The sequence below is a fragment of the Terrapene carolina genome, unplaced genomic scaffold (assembly GCF_002925995.2).
Source record: "Terrapene carolina triunguis isolate 2854851 unplaced genomic scaffold, T_m_triunguis-2.0 Scaffold189, whole genome shotgun sequence".
Lineage (NCBI taxonomy): Eukaryota > Metazoa > Chordata > Testudines > Emydidae > Terrapene > Terrapene triunguis.
In genome coordinates, this window is record NW_020664540.1 from 9,998,617 (window position 1) to 10,025,406 (window position 26,790).

The following is a 26,790-nucleotide window of genomic DNA, read 5'->3' on the forward strand; positions in this document are numbered from 1 at the left end:
GCACGCTCCGCACCGAGGCTGCAGTGCTTGGAGCGGAGTCCGATCTAGCCGGCTCAGGGGCCGGTGTGAGGGCCAACTCCATAAATAGCGCTCTTAGTCGAATGTCCCGCTCTGTTTTGGTTCGGGGCTTGAAACTCTTACAAATGAGACACTCGTCGCTCACATGGGTCTCCGCAAACACTTAAGATGGCTTTGATGGGGATCACTGACTGGTATAGGTTTTTGCAGCGGTCGCAAGGTTTAAAGCCCAGCGACGGAGGCATGCCCCATCCCTAGGCTAAGTCCCATAAGGAACTAACTATTTCTAACTTATTCACTAGGGGAACTAATACACTAGTCAAACTTTCCAAGAACTATATACAAGGGAATTCTCAACTAGGCACAGTTGAGAAGGAAAGCTTGCCAAGGCAAGGAGATGTTCCAGCACCGTCACTGGTGGTAAAAAGGAACTGAGGGAGGGGGGAGCTGGCGGTGCCCCTTATACTGGTGCATACATGTGCCACTCCAGAGGGTGCCAGAGCCGGTCCCCAACGGATACCACTGAGAAAAAAACTGCTGAGCACACACACCTACAATGGAATGGACATGAGCAAGCACTTGTAGAAGAACGTGTAATCTGTCCCCTGAAGTGGGTGGAAATGAACAAGGTCTCGCAAACAGAGCATCTCTTCATTTTGAGTGGGGTTTCCCTCCTGTCTCTGCTATTTTCCCAGGAGGCAAAAGAAGGGGGGACTACAAGGAAATGTCCTAATGAAGCTTCAGACACTAGGTGCTACCTCAATGTACAATAAATAAGCAGAAGAAACAGAAAAAAGGAGACTTGGCTCACACCTGTCGGGAGGAAAAATTTGGCTTCGAATATCTGAAAAGAGCTACTAAAAATATTAGTTACTTCAAATATATGAAAAATAGCAGGTGAAGTTACTACTTATGCTGTCTGGTTCCACTAAAAGAGGCAGGTGTCAACCAGGAGGAGCATGGCCAGTTGGACAGTAACTGTCTGGCTCCACTACAGACAGACAACTTTTATAAAGAGCTTGTGGAGTTATAAGAATCAGAAAAATGTTAGTCAAGAAATGGCAAAACTTTACTGTCATGAACTTTGAGGGATGCTTAATATTAGTGTCCCTCTGGATTTTTTTTTAATTCAGCAAAAATAATTTTTAAAAAATATTTCCCCTACCTAGATCTTTTTCTCATTTTCTACAAAGTTTGACAGTTAGGTTAAGGGGAAATTGATATTAAAGTATGTTATAAAAATATCTGTAATGTTTAGTTCCAATGGCTACTTCTGATACTGTTTTGGGGTCTTAAGCACACATTTAATGTCAGACTTTAGGGGGAAAGCAGCAAGTATTAAACATGCATACATCCAGATTATTAGTTGTGGGAATTACCACTCAACACCAGTATTATAGAAATTGGTCAGCACATCCCTGCTTATGCAGACATGCACATTCACTACAACATAGCAGCAGTGCTGGCACCAGAGAGACTTCCTGTCTTTACAGATTCATTGTAATAATACTCCGTCCAGTGTATCTAAATCCTGACAATGCCTGAGGTTAGAGCACTGGTATTTTAATAATGAGGTAGCAGGTAGAATCTCATGGTCAAACATATTTTTAAGCTTTAACAGTTGCTTATTTTTGTTTTTTCATTTCTGAGAGTATCAGGAGACTAATTAAAACTGAACTGACAAATCAAAGTGTTTCAAATGCATTCAGACTCTTGCAGTTCACACATTTAACATAAAAACTGGCACCAATGAAGTGTCTGAAGAAATAAAGGCATTCTCGCAATAAAAGCTATATAGTGCAGTGGGTTAATGTGTTGTCCTTTGCCTTCTAAGAACTTTTGCTCAATCTAGCCTGGCTTGCGTAGTGAAAATTATCTGTAGTTTGGTGGCTCCTGCACTGGCTTTAGCACACAACTGTCCATATTACTAAGCCACCACACAATTCACTGTGACTGGAAGCATCTGCTTATGAAACAGGTTCACTGTGTTGCAGGTCAAGACTGAATATGTATGTGTAGAACTCCGTGGGAAACATGCACTCACCCGCTTACGAAATGTCATGCGTCATCCAGCACTATTAATCCCTCACTTTCATTAGGACTCAAACATTCTCCTATGAATTTAGGAGGGCAAGATTCTGGGAGCGAGCATAATAGAGCATAAGCCAGCCTCTGAATAATATTTAAAGACACTGGGTGAACTCGTGGTCTCACCAAAGTCAATGGCAAAACTCTCACTGACTTAAACTGGGCCAGGATTTCACCTATTGTTTTTCTGAAGGTTGGCGTTTAACGTGCTAGAAGTGTTATCTTAATTAAGTGGCAAAAATCATTCAAAAATACTTTCTTTTACTGGATAATTTTTCAGTTGATGGATGCCACATATCCTCTAGTCAGAACCAGTCTTATGCAGAAAGGCACTAATGCTTCAAAGTTGTTGGCGGCTCATGTTCCAATGAAAGCATTATAATACTGGCATCAATAAGAAGTTTAAGGAATAAATTTGGAAGCAAAGCACAAAGTGAACCATTTCACAATGAATGCACAAAATCTAAACAGGTGTCTCAACTGAGAGGAGGTAAGAATTTTGAGGGCATGGAGACGACACTACCCACTGACCCTTAAATATGATCCACATCCAGGTTAGTATGGAGGCTTGTGCACTGGGAAGCTTGCACTCCAGCTGTCCAAGCCGCCCTGTTCTTTGGACAGATAACTTCAGTCACCGGGGCCGTCTAATAGTTACTTTTCACACGTAACTAACTTCGTAAAACAAACCGAAAAAAATCCAAATGTGTATCAAATGCACTAAAAGTAAGATTCTGTATATTAATTAACATAAGTTTCTGTAAATGGCCAGAGACCGAGTACCAACATTTTTAACACTCGAATACCCACATAATCCATGTATTGTTTTTAAATACTTTACGTTGACTCTTCCAAAATTCTAAAAATTTCCATGTGGAAATATTTTGTCAAGAATCAGATTAAAGTATTTCAACTACAAATACTCACCATTTTAAAATATCCATATTTGCAATGTAATTACATAATTTTAATGCATACACTACTCCAAGACAGTACACTTATCTGAAATACTGAGTAAATGTTTTTCTCTGAAAAAAGCAAACAACTAGATCTTGAACAAAAAGACCCATTAGGTCACCATTTTGCTGAGAACTGTAGTTTCATTTCATTTGAGTGCTATATTCTTTGATAAATATTCCCAGAACAAACACTTCTAATTCTAAAGTTGACGAACTCTTGCCAAAATGATGGCCTTTAAGAACATTTGTTAGATAGCAGACCATAGTGGTTAAAAGCCTGTGGGCTTGTCTACACAGCCCTGTAGTTCAGACTGCAAGGGTGAGAACTGCAGCAGGCACTAGCATGCAGTGCTCTAACTGCCCAGTGTAGATGCTGCTGGTGTGAACTACAAGGTACCTAGGTTGTGTTAACTTAGTCCTGCTGCTGAAAAGAGAACTACGTTAACAATCACTAAGCATCTTATAATTTGCACCAGCAGCATCTACATGGGGCAGAGTGCAACAATTCGGTGCACTTTGCAGTTCACACCCCATAGTACGTACTACGGCGCAACACAGACATCAACTCTGTGTGTGCACATTCCAACCAGAGATCAGTTAACTTAAAAAAAAAAAAATTGCAATTAGCAAGTCTAGGATATTTTAAAGAGGCGACTCCATATTTCTGTTTATCAGGTTTGAAAACCCACTGCAGGAGCCTTTACTAGTAAGCACCAATAAACAAAGGTAGAAAAATGTGAACCATCTATTTATAGGCCAACTGTAGCGCAGGCATTTGCAATGTAAGCTTCCTTCTGCTGCATTGCCAAAGATCCCCTAAAGCTTTGATTTGAAGAAATCACCTAATGGAAAGACAGGCGGTAATCCTGCCTTTACAGCATCTCAGACAGTAGCCTAGGACCAGAGGCACAGAAAGGTTTGCTGGCAAATCTGCCATCCTTATCTTGTATAATTTGAGAGCTTTGCAAAACTATGTATGCCAGAAAATGGCAAACACTCCCCTCTGCAAAATATTCACAGCCAGTCTGAAGAGAAGGGAGGAAAATGACTAGCAAAAATTCTCATTAGTACAAAATTGACTAATAGCTATAGAATTTAATAATTTAGAAACTGTATAAATCTACTGTTGCTTAAGTATCAGGGGGTAGCCGTGTTAGTCTGTATCTACAAAAACAACAAGGAGTCTGGTGGCGCCTTAAAGACTAACAGATTTATTTGGGCATAAGCTTTCGTGGGTAAAAAACCTCACTTCTTTGGATGCATAGAGTGAAAGTTACAGATGCAGGCATTATATACTGACACATGGAGAGCAGGGAGTTACTTCGCAAATGGAGAACCAGTGTTGACAGGGCCAATTCAATCAGGGTGGATGTAGTCCACTCCTGTTCTCCACTTCCGAAGTAACTCCCTGCTCTCCATGTGTCAGTATATAATGCCTGCATCTGTAACTTTCACTCTATGCATCCGAAGAAGTGAGATTTTTACCCACGAAAGCTTTTGCCCAAATAAAACTGTTAGTCTTTAAGGTGCCACTAGACTCCTTGTTGTTACTGTTGCTTAAATACATCACTTGATACCACTATCTCACCTGGAGTTCTTCTACCTTTTACTACACTGAAGTATCCCTTTAAACTTCCTCTTACATATATTTCCCCAACTAAAATCTATGCCCATGTCTCCAAGTCTTCTCGCTGCTATGAGAGGCAACACTGTGAAATGGACATGACTTGACAGTTTCACTACTATTCTCAGATTTCTGAATAGCAGAGGCGAAACTGACAAGACTTGCTAATATCAGTAGCTACTCTGTGAAAAACTGTGAGCAGCAAAGCTGTCTGGCTACATACTCAGGAAGACAACACTGCATTGATGTATACTCTGTTCTTATTTGGGATATTGTCCTTGAAGGCTAAAGGTATGCACTTTTTTTTTTTATGAAAGCTTAAATTCTGGTGAAATTGGTGGCTTAAGCTCACTAAGGAAAACTGTGAGAGTGGATTTTTCAAGCCCTGCATATTGGGTGGCGATATAATATAAACTTCAATGCTTTAAAATGATGCTGACTCCAACAGTCTCATTTCATGTATGCCAGCAAGTAGTAGCACCAAAGACCAAAGACAAAAATATTATCTAGAAAGCTACAGTTGGAATATCCCTAAAATTCAAAAGCACTTGCACAATATAGCAAACATCCACAAAAATGGCAGCTATGGCCCTGACCCTGCAAACATTTTATATTTAACTTTACGCAGTGAGTAATCAGAGAACTGAGATCTAATTTAGTTATACTCGTGTGTCATCTGCTTACCAGACAACATGCAACCTAAATTGTTAAGTGGCATAAAACAAGGAATAGTTTTAAGTTAGGCAAAATAAGACATTTCCATTTTGTTACTAAAAAAAGAATTATATGTCATTGATAGAGATGTGCTTTCATTACTAGGTTTTAAAACATCTTCTGGAATCAATTTTCTTCCTCTCTCTTTCTCTATATCTTATATTTACACACACACACTTTTCATAACTTAGATTCAGGTAATCTTTAAGGAGTTTCTTCACTTCTGAATGTGTAGGAGTTGTATCTATATAACTCACATTGTAAATTTAAATAAAAATAGAAATAAATATATAAGTGAGGATACACACACAAATATATATATACATACACACACACACACACACCCCGGACCCTCACTAGAACACAGGACCACGTTCTAGCAGGGGCCGCGTTAAAATGAATTGCAATTAAAGTAATTAAATTTGGGATCCATGGCTGTGAACGCGTTATATGCGAATTCACGCTATATAGACGCGCATTCTAGCGAGGGTCTAGTGTGTATGTGTGTGTATATATATATATATATATATTTTTATATATGGGAGAGAATTGATTTAAAACCATACATAGGTAGGCATATAGAATATACATAAGTACATACAGGGGAGAGAATTGATTCCAGAAGATGTTTTCAAACCATGGGCGTGTGTGCATGAGTGTGTGAGTGAGAGAAAAACGAATTTATTTAGGGCAATGAACTGGGATTCAGAAGATTTGGGTTGAGTTCCTGACTCTGACAAAGACTCACTGTGTGACCTTGGGCAAGTTAATTAATCTTTGTGTTCCTCAGTGCTGAACTATCAAAGATAATACCATTCCCTTTTTCATACCCCCTGCCTGTCTTGTTTATTTAGACTGTAAACTCTTTGGGGGTGGGGACGGTCTCTTACTATGTGTTTGTACAGCACTTAGCACAGTAGGGCCCTCATAGTGGTTGGCGCCTCTGAGTGCTTCTGTAACACAAAGAATAGTTTTATTGCACAAATTACAGTACAAAGGGTCTGATCCTTCCTTCTTTTATTAAAAGACACAAAATTAATATACTATTGCAGAATTCGATATTCTGTACTGTTCTGTTGTTTTAGATGACAATTTTAAAAAAATTAAAAGTGAGGTAGATTCAATGCTAGCTAGAGTTGATGACATTGTTCACATGATCTGTGTTTGTTGAGCAAAAAAAGCCCCTTGTCTCAACAGGAAATCTATTCTAAATCTGATAAAGAAAAATCCTAGTTAAGAAGCATTTGCTTGTTTTATTTTCACTTATCAGGCTTTAATGTAAGGTATACCATAGCAAATGAATTTAAACAAAATTAATCGAGGACAGCTATGTTATCACTAAACATTACTCATTTCATATACATTAGTTTTTGAAAAGAATACACAGTGATCTCTCAGATACAGGAAGCTGTTACAAAATAAAAACTAGACCATGACAAAAAACTAAAGAAAAGCTTTAAAGAATTTTTGTTGAATACAGAGTTCAGCAAAAATGTATTCTGTTCACTGTACACACGACACCAATGGGAATAAGAGCCAGTTCAAGTTCTAAGTTACCATTACTTGGGTAATAGTTTCAAGCTGCAAGGCACAGCTGTATAGACCCAGCCAGACAGGCTATCACAGTAATGCTTTGATAGCATGAGGCCCTTAAGTGTCAGGATATAGAAAAGGCAGCAGTTGTTGGCTGTGAAAACAGTCTGATACAAACCAGATGGGGACTTACTTGATGGGCAACACAAAGGAAAACAATTGGCTCATTCAACAAAGTCAGGCCACTGCCCCAGAGAATTAACAGAAGACAATAACCATCAACCAGAGTTGATCCAAACAAGAAACAGCCATGTGGTTATGGCTTAAGGAATTGTTTCTCCTCAGACTAAACATAAAGTTTTGATTTCTAATTCGTATATTCATTAATTTCAGTCTAGTTTACAGGCCCCTCTTCCTCCAGAGTCTTCTGTAAAATTCATTTATAGAACTTCTGCTTTCCAACACCTATTTAAACAGGAAAAAGTTATATGACAATGAAGGAATATATTATTTTTATGTTTCCTGCAGAATGTTAAGACCACAGACCGCTTTGTACATTTCAGAAAACCATGGCAGATCCACGACTAGCTCTGAAATACATAATATTAGTGTGGCAATCTTTAATAAAACTTTTTTTAAAAAATGGACAAAATCTACTAATCACATGCTAGAGAAGTATATACATTCATATAAAAATGCATTCCAGTTTTGTGCAGATTTCCTTGACTTTATCTAAAGTGAACCCAGACTGATTATGGTACTATGTAACAGCTGCACTGGCCTGCTAAACCCAGGGTTGTGAGTTCAATCCTTGAGGGGGCTACTTAGGGATCTGGGGCAAAATCAGTACTTGGTCTGCTAGTGAAGGCAGGGGGCTGGACTCGATGACCTTTCAGGGTCCCTTCCAGTTCTATGAGATAGATAGGTATAAAAAGCTGGTTTGGGAGTAATTTATAATTCTAAAATAAAAATAAGCTGGCTATTTCTATAGGTCATAACTCATAAAACTTTATTTTTAGCAACAAGCTTGCAAAATATTATAATCCAAAATCTTAATTACTCTTGCAGTTTTATTGCAGGAAATATAAAAGTGACATATGCAAAGGTTTTTTGATTACAAATGACTTATTGAGAATGCACAATAAGTCAGACCTGTAAAGGCCTGCTGCAAAACTAGACTCAGACTAAAAAGGTCCCCACAATTTTTCCCTACTGCGTATTTTAAAGCATCGACCCTGAAGGCTCTGCACAGCAGCTATCCTTTGAGACCAAAATGGTATACTCTTAAGGAACAAATCAACTCTGCTACCTACTCTACCTTAGGGATCACTGATGAGAGATGAGAAGAAGTCTGCTCTGCTCCACAAGTGCTTCCATTCCACACAGACTGATGCAATAAAAAGGCCAGGTATAAAAATTGAATTTATGGTCCCCATGTAACAGCCCAGAATGCCACAGCTAGGCCACTGGGTGGGTTACGACTCAGTTCATTTTTTCACAAAATATTTAACAAAGAAAAATAGAGTCCTAACACAGAAGCTTCACTGTCTATTGGGTTAATGAAGGATGCAACAGTGAATTGTCTTGTCAATTCATTCCCAGTTTTTAATTGTTAGGTAGTTTAGTCTGCAAATGTGGTTCTACTTTGCAAAAAAGTGACTAAAATGGCACCTTCTGACTTATTTGAACTTCTCTCTGAACATATTCACATTCGTATCTGCTCACTTGAGTGACAAAAGTAACTTGGTACACCTATCAGCACCGCAGAGCCAACACCGCAAAGGAGTAATGAGCGGATTCCATTCTGGCTCATGCATCTTATCAGCATAACGGTTAACTAATTTCCAAAAGCAGGGCCAAATGCTAACAAACCCATATGAAGAAGTGAAGTTGCCACAGGTGTAGCAGAGAGCAAAATCTGGCCTTTAGAATCATTATTTGACACTCAGCTCCTACGGTGAGCCTGCAGACCTGCCAGTCAGAACACATTTGTGTGTGTAAACTGAACAACTTTGATATGGGTCCCTTCAGAATGCCATTTCTACTGAGCCACCCACCAGAAGAGAAGAGCACCTCAGAGCTGCTCCTTCTTCCAGCCTTATGTTTAAGAGAGGAGGAAAGAGGAACTGAGAGTTCCTCAGAACCCACGCCTGATTGCACCAGCAGAGCCACAGGCTGCAAGACATTGGCTCCAAAGAAATGTCTTCAGACATTCTCGGTGCAGGAAACACCTCTGGCAATGACAGCACCCTCAGGCCCAGCTGGCGAAGAGGGTGGCACAGACTGACCCTCTCTGGCATCAAAGGCCCCCAATTCACAGGAAGCTCCTTGAACATGCTTGATACCCAGGAAGCCTCATTTTCAGTAACAAGGGTGCGTTGTGTAGCCTTGTGGTTTGTACATCCCTAGGCCCAACTCCTAGTACAGGAATAAGCAACATAATTGTGTATTTACACAAGAACTCAAACTAGTAAATACTTCCCATTTAAAAATTCCATAGTTATGCTTTACATCACAGTGGCCATTATGACCTGTCAAATAAACAGCACAAACTCAGAGAGACCTACAATTATGGCCTTGTGAGTATAAAAGCACAACTTAAAATAATGGAAATTAAGCATCTGTCAAAAAATACCAAGCAGCTGTCACGCAGCCCTTAAAGTAAAGACAACTCCACCTTGTCTGGTAATATGTACATTACATAAGATCAGATAATATTAGACCCTGATATCATTACCTCTCTGTAACAACTTGAGTTAAGATGGAAGTCACCAGGCCAGACCACATTTTTAACATTAAGTCTGAACTACCTTGATTTTGTGGTCTTGACTCAGAAATTTAACAGACTCTATATGACCTGTGCAATATTCATTTTGTTTTCTATATACAGTTTATGATTTATTATTTTGTACTTAGTCCACAAGCCTGTCTGATGTCGAAGAATAAAAATGGATAGGATGTCAAAGTAATGCCATACACAAAGGAGAGCCAGAGCCTTTCCCTAGCCAAAGTCTGGAAAATTTGCATTTTACAGAACTGGAAAGCTATTTTGTAACATCCTCAGTAGCTATCTGGCCTGTTCAGAACTATGCAGAAGAGTTGCTGCTGCTTTAAAGCAATACACCATGATTAAAGATTAAAAAACAAAAACAGAACAGTGCCCTAAGTGACAATAGATTATTGTCTATTAGCTTTTCCATATGAACTCCTAATTATTTTCTTCTAAATGGCAAAATTCATAAGTAACAGAACACAGTAGTGGACAAAGCTTCAGGGTTTAAGCCCTCTTCACCACTTAATATAATATTTTCTACTTGTTAATGAGTACAGCAAAAGGCAGTTTTGACCTAATATGTGTTTGAGATGAAAATAATTTTCTTATATTCTGCTTTCAAAATTCCAATTTTGTTAAAGAAAAAAAATGCATAATCAGTTTTTACACTGGCATGCGTGATCAGACTTTGCTACAAAATTTAATCCTATTTGTACGTCGGGAAACAAGCAACAGCTCACGCATGCCTGCTATGCTCTTTAGCTATCAGTTCTTATAATATTTTTAGGGAGAAGGAAGCGTTGGCAGACTATTTTATTGGCAACACCACAAATTGCTAATGGACAGAGCTGCAGTCTGAATTATACAGTTCCCTTAACTTAAAGATATCCTGGATAACATTCACTTTACATTGTTACCTTACATGAAAATTTACCAGGAGCAGAGAGTTTTGAGAAATGTGACAAATGGGAGCGGGGAAGAGACCTAAGTGTTTTTGCATATTGGCTAGTCTTTGTAACAATTTATTGCGATCATTTGGTGCATTCAACATTCAAATGTCAAATCTGCTACAGAAAACCTAAACTCTGCACACAGCATGAAATGGGAACGCTGGCTAATCTCAGGGAAGCGAGGCCAATAAACAAATAAATAAATCCACAGATAAAACACTAACTGCAGTGTATGGGCACAGCAAGGACATCTTTAAGTTTAGCCATTTTGCAACAGAATATCCTGGCACAGGTATGTTCAAATATGTCTATGAAGCCAACTGTTCAAATACATGTCCCATTCAGCTAGTTTAGTCTTTCTAGTCATGTCATAGCTGTGCGCCAACTACCACCAGTGCAGGGACACGGAAACTTGACACCAAGAAATTTTTTAAAAAGCCAATTATGTTTAATGGGTTAGGGAGGCATAATATGTAAATATACTTCCCCCATTGTAAAAGTAAATATTGTAGGTTTTAGCTGCAAAGGCAGCCAGAATGCAGCTGTCTCATCACTCACGTTATGCTACCTGTATCAACATGCCTGGTCACCCCACTTCTCTCCCACCAACCCACCTCACTTACAGCCAGCTGGACTCCTTTAAAGTTTTCATTTTGATTTGGTCGGTTGATTTGGGAGTTGTTTAGGGGCTGTCTTAAGAACAGTAAAGCTAAAAGATGCCCAGCTTTCTCTCTCGAGGGACAGCCAGATATACTGCAGAGGAAAGCAGAAGTAGCTCATTTCACAGCTAGATATTGGAGTTTCTCTAGCCGCTGAACTATAAAGAGCAAACTCTGCTTTCCCCCACAACCCAGACCAAACAATGAACACATGCAAAATAACGAAAATAAGGTTTTCCCCACCATTTTCTCCTATCACTCTACCATGAACCATCTCTTCATAGCTGAAGGTTTGCAAGCTCTTGAGGGCTCTATGTGTGGGTGTACACACAATGTACACATTGAGGTCTTTGGGTACTATTCCAATATAAATGTTTGTTTATAAATAATAATCTTCCCTAAAACTTGATTTTAAACTAGTTTTAAATACTCTGATAGCAATAAGTCAAGCGAGGACATGCACTCTGTAGAATGCTGATGCACATCTCATTTGGACAACTTTGTGCCTCACAACACATGCACAGCGTGTGCCAAGAACCTATTAACGCACACTCTCTTGTAGCTAACTGGTATACCAATCAAGAGTCTCAATTTACTTTTCAGTCTACTTTTTTAGGAACCCAAAGGAATAGCGACATGGTTAAATGAGAATCCAGCCCTATGAGTCTAACGCCCTGCCATTATAAGGGGGCCTTAAAATTGGTGTAAAGCTCAGAATGGTGTAAAGAAGCCTTAGTATAAATGAGAATTAAGCCCAGAAGGGACCTTTATGATCCTCTAGCCTGACCTTTTGAGTAACACAGGCCAAAGAACAGTTAAGGGCAGTTTATTTTAGTTGATGCATGTCAATTCTCTTTTAAAACCATGGGCACAGAGTTGGAAGCGATATTGTGAGAAAGTTCTTCTCTGTAGGGAAAAGTAACTGGAAACAACTCTCAGGCTGATGTAAGCATTAAATACATGGGGAGTCTCTGTCCGGTAAGTGGCTTGCCCAAGCCAATTAATTTTGTGTGTCCCCCCCTTTATGTAAGCGATGTATGCATGAAAGGGGAAAGCAGGTCAGCCGCTCCAGCTTGCTACCATCTGCTTTTATTCAGAATTACTCAGGATCAGTGCCAGTGGGATCAGTGCCCATCTAGGGTTTTTTGTTTTGTTTTTTCCCCTCTCTTTACAATGAAGGCAACAGCAATTACTGTAAGTTCCCAAAAGTGCATGCAAATCACAACAACAACACAAAGCTGCTTTAGTCAGATGCTAGCATATTTAAGAATCCCACATACACTGTGAGAAAGATGATTTTGGCAAACAAATTTTGGACTGACTAGAGGGGAGTGAGGTTAGTATCCAGAAGACCCAAGAGTTTGTCTGGCATTCACTGTGGGGCCAAGGAGCTGCAGGATCAAGTCCCACCTGTGGTGCACAAGTGCCTTTGTGGGTCATCCAACACTTACTCAAAGTACAAGGAGCTCAAAAGTTCTGCAGGCAGAGAGCCACTTGGGGTGCTCAAACTCTCAAAGAGGGATAAGCTGAGGTCCAAAAAGAAGCTAAGTAAAATTCCATCTGGACCGCTCAACTCCTCTGGGGGTGAAGAGGAGACAGGTGGAGGGAGAAGATAAAAGTAAGGTATCACTGACCCTAGCAGAAACTAAGCGCCCTAAAAATGGCTCCACCCAAAATAAATAAAAAGGGTCTTAGGAGTATGGATGGTAACCTTAATTACACATTTGGAACTAGCTCCAAGTGGTTAAGAGTAGTTACTAGGGACAGGGATTTGCTTGCTCTGTTGCCTCATGTGCACAGTGCCTGGTAGGACAAGGAGTGCCAGAGGGAGCAATAATACTACTTTGTTCTTATCCAGAACCTTCCAACTAAATATATCAAAGCACATAAGTGCAGTGAGATGTAGACAACTATTCACTTAATTAGAATCCTGCTTGGAAGTTCCCTGACCCATGCACATTTAGGGCCATAAACTACAACAAAAGTGGAAGACTGTCCAAAATAAGTGTTCTCAGATTGCAGCTGTGCATTCTTTAACCATCCCAAATAATCTATGTTCGTACTGGAGTCTCTCTTCTGGATACACAGGGCTTAAGAAAAAATACCAGGAAAACAGACTGAGGCAGAGAAGTCTCTGAGTACAAGAAATGAAGCAGGGCTGTTGTGAGAACTATCTAATCCTAATGAAATATGGTAAATGAAGGGTCAACCAAACGGGCATGGAAATGTTCTACCTGAAGTTACTGTAAATGAAAAACCTACCTTACTAGGGAAAAAATAAAAGAGATACATGCACAGCCCCATAATGTTTGAAAATACATCCCAGAAAATACATGCCCAGGAAGTATGGGGAAGGGGTAGTGGGGGGTTGCCGCTAATATCAATGATTTATTTGTCCCAGCTCCCACAGCAATGGCTTGCAGAATGCCAGGAATCATCCGTAACATTCACCCCAATATTTTAAGAAAAAGCCTTTTCAATATCATTGCATTGTAGTTTATGATGCGAGATCCTGTGATGTTAAAAAAGCTCCTTCTCCCACCCCTTTTAAAGACACTTCCAGTTTGTCTTGTAGATCTTAAAATTATTTCTGGGGTTCTTGGGGCAGCAGTATGAACACTAAGTGTTGTGCTAACAACACATCAGTGATGGTTGAGAGGGCACTGGCCCTGAGAGCACCTATACTGTTGTATAGCCCATGGGAAGGAGACCCTGGAAGAATTCCACCATGATTTCAACAGCTTCCACCCCACCATCAACCTCAGCCTGGACCAATCTACATGGGAGGTCCACTTCCTAGACACCACAGTACAAATAAGCGATGGCCACGTTAACACCACCCTATACCGAAAACCCACCAACCGCTACGCCTACCTTCATGCCTCCAGCTTCCACCCCGGACACACCACACAATCCATCGTCTACAGCCAAGCACTGAGGTACAATCGCATCTGCTCCAACCCCTCAGACAGAGACCAACACCTACAAGATCTTCACCAAGCATTCTCAAAACTACGATACCCACACAAGGAAATAAAGAAACAAATCAACAGAGACAGACGTGTACCCAGAAGCCTCCTGCTACAAGACAGGCCCAAAAAAGAAACCAACAGAACTCCACTGGCCATCACCTACAGTCCTCAGCTTAAACCTCTCCAACGCATCATCAGTGATCTACAACCCATCCTGGACAATGATCCCTCACTTTCACAGACCTTGGGAGGCAGGCCAGTCCTCGCCCAAAGACAACCCGCCAACCTTAAGCATATTCTCACCAGCAACCACGCACCGCACCATAACAACTCTAACTCAGGAACCAACCCATGCAACAAACCTCGATGCCAACTCTGCCCACATATCTACACCAGCAACACCCTCACAGGACCTAACCAGATCAGCTACAACATCACCGGCTCATTCACCTGCATGCCCACCAATGTTATATATGCCATCATGTGCCAGCTGCCCCTCTGCTATGTACATTGGCCAAACTGGACAGTTACTACACAAGAGGATAAATGGACACAAGTCAGATATCAAGAATGGCAATATACAAAAACCTGTAGGAGAACACTTCAACCTCCCTGGCCACACAATAGCAGATGTAAAGGTAGCCATCTTACAGCAAAAAAACTTCAGGACCAGACTCCAAAGAGAAACTGCTGAGCTCCAGTTCATTTGCAAATTTGACACCATCAGATCAGGATTAAACAAAGACTGTGAATGGCTATCCAACTACAGAAGCAGTTTTTCCTCCCTTGGTGTTCACACCTCAACTGCTAGCAGAGCACCTCACCCTCCCTGATTGAACTAACCTTGTTATCTCCATACTAATTTATACCTGCCTCTGGAGATTTCCATTACTTGCATCTGAAGAAGTGAGGTTCTTCCCCACGAAAGCTTATGCTCCCAATACTTCTGTTAGTCTTAAAGGTGCCACAGGACCCTCTGTTGCTTTATACTGTTTTAAAGCAATTTTACATTTTCTAAGAATATCACCCTGAGCTGACTGTTCTTTATGCTTGTTTTTTCAGAAGGGACAATTTTTGGAAAGTTTGGTCAATTTTTAGCTGATTTTGAACTATCAAAACAAGTGCAGGTAGGGGAATGCAGGGCTGCATGTTCTTCTATTGCTCATATTTTTTCAGATGCTTCCTTCGCATTTGAATAAGTGTTTTTTTGTTTTGTTTTTTTAAATTCAACATTGGATGACTTGGAATTCATTTTTTAAAATACTCAGATTTCCTAAAACATCAAAATGATTATACAAGGTGTCACACAAGGGCGATTTGCCCACGTGGAAGTGTCTGAAAGTAGTGGGACTCCCTAGGATGGAAACCCAAATGACCTCACATGCTCCTTGCAGTCACTGGCAGTGCCTGCTGCTTAATCTCCTGTGGGAGGGGGATGACAGTTGGTGGGAGCATCTTTCCCAAGCTGGGGCCCCGAGGAGGGACCTGCAAGGCCTTACCTGCCCCCTGCAGTCACTGCTGCTCATCCTTTTCCTCCCACTTCCTATCAGTAGAATACACATCAGTGTGTATTTCAGTTATTCCACATTCAAATTAATATGTGAGGGAGCACAAGTTATTCTCATGCCTGAAAAGTAAGCCAAGCAACTGAATGGAATAAAACAATGTTAATGCCATGCTATGACTGACATTTTAAATGTACAAAAGTCAGGAAATTCAAAGTTATTGTTCCCAAAGCAACTGTAACTCAACCACATAGTAACTTTTATGCTTTTACACCACCTAGTGTTAAACAAATGACTACCGGTGGGCAAAGGGGCAGAGTTTTATTATAGTTGCTTTGGGAATCAGCTTTGTGTTTCCTGACTTATGTACATTTAAAATCTCTACCATAATATGTGATCTGTGAAGGAGATCACAAGTTGGAGAAATATTAGCTGTATATTGCTGATTAGCATCCTGATATCACTGTGATGGGCGCAGTATAAGAACTTAAATAGAACAGAACAGAGCAGGGATAAACAAGAAAAATTATGTGAAGTTCTACTTGAAATAAAATTGGCTACAAACTGCCTTAATTATAGCTGGTCAATTTCAGGACTTCAACTTCCAGTGTTGTGTCTCAGCAAATAGATCAAGAAACTGAAAATGTAGTGTGGGTTATTGAACTATTCTGATAGCCCATGTTGTCAGGTAGAAATAAAAGTTTTCTTAGTCTTACTTCTAAAGCGTGAAAGAACAACCCTGTCCTGCTTCACTGGACTATTTTTCAGGGTGACTATAGAAATCTTTAGTGAAAGTCTCCAGTGAAATCCAGCCCAAAAAAGAACGAGAAGGACATTAAAGAAAATCTAAACTTTCAGATAAATAGTTGTACAGAGTTTGACCAAAGCAGTTCCATATCCAAGGAAAATAAAAAAGGAATAATTCTAGCCTTTATCCTAATCTCCCTTCCTACTAATTTATGTTAGGGATTTGCCATATACCACAGTAGTTCTTGGAAAAACTAACTCAGAGGAATTTCTGGCTAATGAAGAGATGACAGTAAAGTAACAAAACTAAGTTACATTCATCATAGTCAATACAGAAATAAATTTTGTGAAATATTATGAAATGCAAGCCTGAGGAAAGAAAGATCCCACACTCATTGTGGAACAGGGGTTATGTAAGCAATTCATAGACTGTCTTGAGGACCACTTATCCTCCCATTCACCACTGCACAGACCACCTGTTCCCATTTAAAAGTGCACAACATCCATGTGGAAATCACAGCAATTACATACTCACAATTTTTCCATGTATTTATAGCTATGAATACAATTTACTAGCTGGAAATAGGGAGGAGGAGGAGGAGTTACTACCATGAGAAAAGTCCTCCACTGACCACCAAAACGTGGTTTGTGGGCCACATTTTGAGAACTTCTGCTATGGAAAATATTTAAAATGCTGATGCATCTAACTCTTGTTCTTCAGCTGTAAGTGATAAAGATTAAAAGAATTACATCCAAGCATGACACCTGTTTCGGGATTTAATTCAATTTAAGAATTCAGGGTTCTGTTAAAGGAAGCCTTAAAAATTCTTGTATTCTGGAAGCAATTGTTGTGGCTTGTGAAAATATATATTAACATATTACATTTATGGAAACATCTGTAGAGAATGGTAGAAAGATTAACGGATATATATATATACAGCGTGTGTATTTTTTCAACCACTGTCTCCATAATGTCTAGAGAACGTCCATATTTCAAATTAATGATACATTCAAGCTTTATTTTCAGCTATTAACTTCCAGGAGGCATCATTCTTTCAGACTTGACTTTGTAGATTTGTAATAGCCCTACTGAACTTCAACTTTCATTAGAAGAAACCTATCAATTTTTACATAGTTTCTCTAGCTAAAGAAAACACATGTTCCATGTGGACTGCAAAAGATTCTTAAACAACAAAAGAAGGCTATATTAGAAATACATTTATTATAAAATTCCAAAGAAGAATCTAATCTCTCTTGTGTCTATCTATTAAATAAAACAAAAAGCTTTTCATTAACAAATTTAAGTCCAAACTGTTTTCTTTCTTCTCCCAGCCAACCTCAGCTGCTTCAGGGCTATGATTTTCCTGAGTTCTGCTAAAAACCCACCCACTCTTCCTAGAAGGTATACAAAAATAACTGCAACGTTCCTACATGTTTATGCAAAAAATCATTGTTCCTCCTAATTCTGGCAAAGGCATTCACTTAACACTGACATTTAATAAGCAGGATGTGTTCACCTATAAAGGAACAGCTGTGCTTGGTTTTTAAATGCTGTATTTATTTAAACCCATATATGTTTATAGCTTTCCAGGTCTTCATTTCCCCTTTCCAAAGATTTGCGCCAATTTGGATCCTTTGTACTTAACTTCTGCATTGAATATGATGGTTCGGTACCATAAAGCTGATGTCGACAAAGCTTCGGCTTTAAGGTGACAAACAGTTTAAGTTTGTAACCCCTTTTGATTTTTATTGGATTATTAAACATGCATACACAGAATAATATTTAAATTATACTGGTGAATAACCTTTTTTCTTCCTAAAGAAAACTGACTTCTGCCATCTTGTGGTCAAACGTACAGATAGGAACACAGATATACTGGTGCGGGGGCATGCCCTTTGTTCTGTCCAACTAAATTAAAAAAAAAAAAAAGATTTCACAGAGCAAAATATTTTATTTTGAATTTTAAAAGAAAAAATTAGGACTTTAAAAACTGTATTTCCCATTTCCAGCCTTCATCAACTTCCTGGGGGAAAGCAAGGGCTGAGGATGCTACTTTGCTAATATTTGGAGCAGAAGCAGAAACACAAAAAAACACCGTGACACTGTGTGTGTGTTAACAGAAGTGTCCCTTCCTTCTGCTCCCTCTCCTAAGGGCTCAATTTGAAGAGACTCCTACCACTGCTAGAGGAGCAATAGGCCTGTTGTCTGATTTGGGGACATGAGAGCAGAAAGACCGGGTGGCTCTGGTTGCAGGGAGGGGCTTGGAGGAGAAAGGATGCCAGACAACTCCCCTCCTCCATTTTTATGTGCTCATCCATAACTTATTGCAAAATTCACATTCTGAGACTCTCACATTGAGACTTTCCATTTGGTCTCTGGTCAAAAGGCGATTTTTATTTATTTATTTATTTTAAATGTGAGCAAAATCCTTAAGACATTTTGAGTTTTGGGAAAAATACACTAGTTATACCGTCCTTCTCTAGATTCCAAATGGGTTTTAGTCCTTTAGTTTTCTGCATTTTTTAAATGGAAAGGGCTAAAAAAGTCCCGAGTTAGCTGACTTAAAGTAGAATGTGTGCTTAAACCGCCAACGCATACTTTGCTAAATGTACACTTAGGACACAATGCTCACATGCACAGCACATTTCTCAAAAGCACAAACACTCAGATTTAATGAGCTTTCCTATCATGTATGCACAGTAGCAATCTTTTAGATCATTCATAACTATTTTTTTAAGCCCACTGTTATGGATTTAACCCCCAAGTCCTATGAGTATAAGGAGGTTAATTGTAGGCACAGGGCTCTTCAAAGAGGATGATTTACAGAGGCAGTTTCAAACTTCTGTAAATAAATTATTAAGGCAAATATCTTAGTAAGTTGCATAACTTGATTACACATTTGTAAATATTAAATGCAAAAGGTATTTGTTAATACAGTGTTGAGATTTCAGTTAAAATTTTAAAAATAATAAATGCAGAAATTAAGGTACCTACAGCAACGTTAACTTCGGACATATTGTACGTAAGAGTATCTTCAATTATTATAATTGCTACGTGTCTTAATTAACATTGCTACAGCAAAGTTAAATTTAAAAAAACCCAACATGGATGTCAAATTTAACTGCGAACCCTTAAGACTTGCATGTACAAAAGTGTTTGCATTTAATTTTTGGTTTTGCCTTATTTTTATGTCTAATCCAGTTGTAAAACACATTTAATTATTTGTCTCAGTAAAAATATAGCAATAATCTGCCCATAGCATGTTAGCTAAATATCAGGTTGACCCATAGTATATCTGAAATACATCTACATAATACTTTTATCAATCATAATCAAAATGATCTCTTCTATAGCACATTTATCCATAGATGATATAGCACTTTATATTGGGTAAGAATAATTCTGTATTATATATTAGCTGGCACTATCTCAGAACAGGCATAACTGGTACTGCTCTGTTCTCTTCATCTTCCCCTGACCTTAAGTTTGCTTCATCCTCTCTTGAGCAACAGCATATGCTCTGCTGTTATAACAACAATATTTTTGGTGGCGACTGGGACTAACACAGTTCAGTAAACTAAAACCATTTGCATATTGTAAAGCTATGGGCTAAGAAACATTAAAGTAAGAAATAAATATTTGATCCAAAGAGTTCTGATTTTTTATCTATAGAACTAAGTGATTCCAACAATACCTTGCTCATCCAAACTGGATCAGTACTGTGTACGCAGAGACCTATATATGTATATAGACATCTGGATACTGTTTGGACTCAGTTGTGATAAAAATAGGTATCAAATATAGAAATGTACAGTAAAAGTGTATGAAGAGCAAAACAGAGTGGTAGATTTCAGTGCCTGTACTTTAATATCAGAATAGATGCTTAAAGACATGGATTTACCTTGCTGCTGTGTTACTTCAGATTTATTTCTCACACGAATGACTCGGGATCGTACTGGTTCAACTTGCACAACCTTTTGGCTCTGCTTCTGTATATCAGTTATTAAAACCATGTTATAATTCTGATTTTTATTAAAAATACAATAAAAACAAATGCAGTTTTAAGAACTATTTACTTAGCACTCAGAATTGCGAAAAGATTCATAACTTCTTGGTCTCCATTTCAATTTTCAAAGAATTCAACCCTAATTTGCCTTTTGTAACCATTTATTTTCTTTGACAACAAACAGCATGGCAAGCTGTTCTCTGATGTGATTCCCATGTAGTCAGTAGAGATGAGCAGGCACCATTTACAGCTGAAGACACGGGGGCCCTCAATTTTTAATCAAAGGATGTGACAGGAACAACTTGTCAGGGGTTCCTTTGACTCATTCCTCTGCAACCAAGAACTTCCTCTTTCTCCTGTTTACAGGAATTGAAGGGTCTTGGAGGAAAAAAAATTCAGCTGCTTCCTCTAAATTGAAAACCCGGTATAGACTGAAGTAGTCTTTAAGACTACTTCCTGGAATCCTCCTCAAGGCCCATCTCTGCCACAACACTTAGATAAATCAGTTAATGACTAGGCTGAAGGACAGACAGATCAGGATAGTTCACTCTTATAACAAAAAATGCAAAGTATATACAAAGTTACATCCCCTCTACCAATGCCCTTCATATGTTGTTCATCTATTTTTATTGTAAGCTCTTTGGGGCAGGGACTGTGGCACAGAGCCATCCTGTTAGATAAACGGACTGTCCATAAGAAATGCAGAGCACGGTAGGAAGTAGATTGCAAAGAAACCTGAAAACATACAGAGTTTAAGAATTAGCTGAGAAAAATGCTAAATCCAGTTTATCAATTACATTGTTCATGTAATAGTTGAATAAAAGCATTCACGGGGCCATGTCTTCATATGTATTTGAGGCCCAATTCTGCTTGGGGCCTTTGGATGCTACTGCACTATAACTATAAAATAATAATAGAATTTCCTTGATTTTGGCTGCAGCTCAGGCTCATACACTTTAGTCAGCAGAGAGTCTGTCCAGAGGACACGGAGGAAAAGCAGTAGCGATATCTTGCCCCCAAGACTAAAAGAAGGAAAGGTAAGGAGTAACTTGTTCTTGTAAAATCCCTGCTTTATTGCTTAGAGCTAAGACATCCACTTCAGGTGGACCCCCACAGATATTGTTTGCGAAGTGCTCAATGTCGTACAAGATACAAAGTTAGTCCCTGTCCCTCGAGAAACCCATTTGCAGTGACTGATGAGCTCAGAGAAGAAACACTTACTGGGGGTTCTGGAGCCAACTAGTTAGTACAAGCTCTAAGATACTATCTACCTATCTTAGGTATCCATCACCTTATCTGAGTACTAGGCTACCACGGGTTTAGCACAGGGTGGGCCAACATATCACTGCAGGAGGATGAGGTCTCCTTGGCTGACCTGTGGTCTAGAAGAGTCTCCTGCACTGTAACTTTGCCTGCCACATCAATTTAAAAGGTAAATTTTCCTCCTGCACTTGCTCTTTTTATCTAGCTGCTTTGAACAGCAACAGAGTTCCTAACCATTTACAAGCAATGCACAAATGCTATGCATACTTTACCTCTGGAAAATCTTCTGATAGAGATGTTAGTCTGTCATTTGCTTGTGCTGTTTGAGGAGCAGGGTTTAAGAGTGGCTGAGACTCCAATTCAGCCATGCTCATTGGACCATGACTAACATCTGCAGCATCTCCAAGAAGTTCTGCTGAGATTATAAAACATAAACAAACCTTAATGGGGAAAAAGAATCCCTGGTAAATCCAAATTAGATCCACAGTCTCCCAACTACCTCATGTTTGTACCTAGGCTCATCAATGAGACATTCCATAATGAAGTGAATGATTCTCTCTCTACCCACTCATGTTTTCAGTAGAGCTCAGATTAACAAGGTGGTGGCTCTTTTTATTTCTTTGTGTATGTACCAACAGCAGAGCTCTCTGTACAGCATGGTGGGGTAATGAGGGTTTTTTTTAAGTTGTTCAATGTGAGGTTTTTTAAATTGGTATTTAGAACTCCCCAGGCTTTCCATCAGTATAAAATAATTTTAAAGCTGGTGACATTTTAGGCAGAAGCTAATTAACAATACCCTTTTAATTTTCCTTGATGAAAGGAGAAAGAAAAAATCTCAATGGAAGTGAGGGAAACAGTTTTATGATCTGTAGATTTCTAACTTGGGTAGACCTTAATGCTGGCTCCTGAGTGGTTACAGTTCATCATGTCACTATGTACTTAATGAGCTTTATTCCTCTTAATGGAATGAGAGATTGGAAAGGCTTCTTCATTAAAGTGTTTCATTTTACTGTGTGAATGAATAGAAACCTATGAACAGTAATTGAAAAAAAAAAAAAAAAAAGTAATTTGCTATGTAGTCCATACAGTTTATCACACTTGTGCAGCCTGCATGTACATTAAGCATCTTTATGAAAAGTATGCTTACAGTTCATGAACTAACTTTGTAGACCACAGTTATCTCACTAAAACTAAAACACTAGTCTGAAACCTAATTAGTGTAAAATATTGCGCTTGGGCTGAGACTTTGTATGACATATTTCAGCCTGTGGCTAATTTTTATAGCCAAATTATTAAGCACTGAATACAGAGATATATAATGGAAATGCTGATAGACCTTTAACTATTTTACGGTGAGTCAAGTAGGCAACACTATAATTTCTAAGCTCTTGGAATAGACATCAAGTTTCTATTATACGAATAAAATCAGGTCACAAGACTGAAGATATATTTCTATGGTCTACAGTAATCTAAGATATATCAATAACAAGCGAGTGACTCATGCACTTGATGTACAAGTTCAATACCTATTGTAAGAGGATATGACTGACAATTCACATCTTTCAGTATGCACATGTAGAGTTACGCATGGAAATATATGACCCTTTATAGCCAGGTGATGTAATGGTTATTTAGTTTTACTGTTAAATATAACTCTTGTAGACTACACCAGAGGCACTGAGACTGTAAGAAAAATGGCACTTAACCCTAGCTGTTGACAGACTGATGGATGGATCCACTCACACAACACATTAGGTATACTGAGGAATTAGCTGATAAATGGCAACAATTCAAAGGTGATCATCAATAGTTTCATTTTTTTCCTGGAAGAGATTATTTTAACTTGAACAGTTTCTGTGCCGTCTTTGGTTGCACTGCCAAAGCTATTAGGAAACAAGATCTTTTATTCCTCCTTAGTACTAAAATACTGTTTAAGTCAGAAGTAAGTAGGCCCCAGCTTTCCTAGAAGGTTATTTTCTTAGCAATGCTCTCTGAATAGCTTTGCTCAATGTTCAGTGGCGGTCAAAATGCAAACAGAAAGTTACAATGTATTAAAGAGATGTAAAAATAACACTGGAAATATTATCTAAAACAATAGTACATCCCCATTTGTAATGGGGTCCACTTTAATCAAAAATGACGTAGCAGAAATAGCAGTGATTCAGAGACAGAAAACAAAATGGCTGCCTTAAAGGATCAATTTATCCTAGAGAACACCAATTCAAATCTGGTCCAAGTCAACAATGACCAAAAGCTCTTAGCTGATAGTGATTACATGAAATGTGTGAACTGAGTTGGCATCTCTGTCCATTTCCTATTGGACAAATGTCCACAATACAAAGTCATGATCCCAAAAAGCAACAGTTGCTCCTCTCCTGACAGTCTCATCAGAGGTGTCAAAGTTTAAATCAACATGTAAACTGAATTACCTTCTCATCTCTAGAGCTACTTGTCTTGTCTACACCCAAGCTTGCACTAGTATAACTACACTGATTTAGCTGAATCAGTGCAAGGTTGTGTGTAGACACTCGTATTTTGGTTTCAGAATGTCAGTTTAGCCTAATTTGGTTTTAAGCCAAACCAAAATAAACCAGACTTGACTGAAATAGGAATGTCTATGCGCAAACTTGCCGCAGTTTAAATCAGTTTAAAAAAATGCAACTTTAGTTAAACCTGTGCAAGCTTAAGTAGAGCCAAGGTGAAAAAGGATGGGCCAGTGGCTAGGGTGCTAGTTTGGGACTACAGAGATTTGGGCTCAATTCCCGGCTCTGCCACACTTCCTGCATGACCTTGGGCAAGCCCCTTTGGCTCTGATCCTCAGCTCCACATCTGCAAAACATCTGGGAATGACAGAACAGCACTATCTCACAGGAATATTTGAGGATACAATACATTAAAGACTGCAAGGTGCTCAGGTACGATGGTGATGGGGGCAATACAAGTATCAGAAAGAGAGAGGGGGCAAGCAGCATGTAAAAGCTCGCACTGCCAGTACTATACCGGTTTTATGGACTTTAGCTTCAAGGACTGTTTGTTAATCTAGCACTTATGGTAATTAAATTCACCCTTAAAGAACAGAAGACACATGACAACTAGGTTTTGTGTAAGTAAAGGACTATTTGGCACTATTCTATTTAATACTGCATAATCCTTTAGTGAATGCCACATGTCACCAACAAGATTGAAGATGCTGCTTGAGACATGCCAAAACATTCAAACTCCACCCTGCTAAACTGGGAAAGACACAATCCAGATTGAGGTAAAGAGAGGTGCCTTGGTTTTTAGTTACTGGAGATGGAAAAACTGGAAGCCTGATGGAATCAGTTAAGGCCATTGCCAGCATAAATGGAAAACAGACTTATAACAATTCATAAGGAACAACTAGATCACTAACTTCCTTCCATCTAACCCCTCCTCCTATGAAAGGTTTCAGAGAGGAGAATATGGGCTTATTTTCTCCCAGTAGATGTGGGGGGAACAGCAAGTGCAGCTTAACTAGAAAAATGACCAACTATTGGCAACAAATATCAAGAACACTCCTCCCTTCAATAGGTTTGAAAATGTTTTAGCCACTAATGTGGGAAAAGGCAGTTTTCAACACCTAGCAGAGACAGTATGCAAGACCCTTCATCATACCAGGTGGTGTTCAACACCATGTTCCAAAAAATGTGCTCAACACAGTTCCAGTCTGTCCGCACTACATTCAGATACATTTTCCATCCCATCATGGTCTCCAGTAGACAATACTGAGGAAAGATCATGTTCTAGCTTATACCTGTAACCCTGTCACACTCTCCTGGTGATGGTACACGGTGGGGTCTCTGTTCAGTAACCAGGCCAGTCACCTGGTCTGTATAAACTGAATGTCCCATTAGAATACTTTCTGCTGCTCTAGTCAGTCTAGGTCTTTGGCCTTCACTAAGTTCTCCAACACTATTATCAGAATCCTAGAGAAAACAGAGAAACACATTCAATGAATCACAACAGCTCTCTTTCAAACTATGTAATACTGTTTAAATACAATATTCTTTAACATACATGTACACTACCTATGCTGTAAAGAAGACTGCAACCTGAAAGACTGACACGTGACTGCCATAAACTTCTTGCCCTTTCAAAATGGCCAGACAAAGCATGGCCAGACATTTCTGGAATACTTCTAAATGTTCACATAGTGGAGACTGGTATATATGATGTTACGTACAGCAAAAAAATTGATTATAAATGGAAGAGAATTTTAAGTACTTAGAAGCCTGGAGTAGAACCAGCATTCTCCACAGAAGAATTTCCTTCTGGGGCAAGAGGTTGGATAAAACTTTTATTTTTTCCATAAGCAAAAGAAACTTCAGATTTTTTACCTTCTTTGTATCATAAAATATCATTTCAGAATGTCTAGTATTTTTGCTTTAATTCCAAATAGCAATGAAAAGGAAATAAGATACCTCAGAGTGGTAAATTACTTCTTGTAAAGCAACTGGTGCCTGATTTAGTTTAGCAAAAAGAGAGAGAACCGGATCTCTGTGGTATCCCCTATGGGGTCTTCTCATGACCTGTCCTTCACTGGGAGGATCGTAATCCTAAAATAAAATTAAAAAATGTTTTAGTAGTCAGATCATCCTTAGTGTAGAGTTAACTGTACATTATTTTTATAAAGCGTCTCCATATTTTACTACAGTTACCAATATTAAAAACTTTTGTAATCAAAGTACAAACATTTCATAACAGGGAGACTGGCAGCAGAGCTTCCTCTCTTTAGCAAAAGAAGGGCACAATCAATATATTAAGAATTCTGATACACAAGACCTTAACAGTTTGAGACAGAAAAGACCTATTAGACCATAAAGTCCTATCCCCCAGCAAATGCATAATATAGCCCAGATGCAGAATCTGGTATTGAAATTATTATTAAAGCTAATGTTAAAATTATATAATACATAGGTTAAGAAAAGAGTGTCTGTACATCTGGGTATAGTGCTTA

At 38.9% G+C, this 26,790-nt stretch overlaps 1 protein-coding gene across 1 annotated transcript in view; it reads right to left on the reverse strand.

The window, feature by feature from the left end:
* KIAA0586 (KIAA0586 ortholog) overlaps positions 1–26,790 on the reverse strand; it is a 111,196-nt gene that overhangs the window by 13,937 nt on the left and 70,469 nt on the right. The window contains exons 26-29 of the mRNA XM_029912090.1: positions 26,255–26,389; positions 25,588–25,759; positions 22,085–22,227; positions 20,445–20,532 (exon numbers count right to left, since the gene is read on the reverse strand). Coding sequence (XP_029767950.1) covers positions 20,445–20,532; positions 22,085–22,227; positions 25,588–25,759; positions 26,255–26,389 — 538 coding nt within the window. The remainder of the gene's footprint in view (positions 1–20,444; positions 20,533–22,084; positions 22,228–25,587; positions 25,760–26,254; positions 26,390–26,790) is intronic.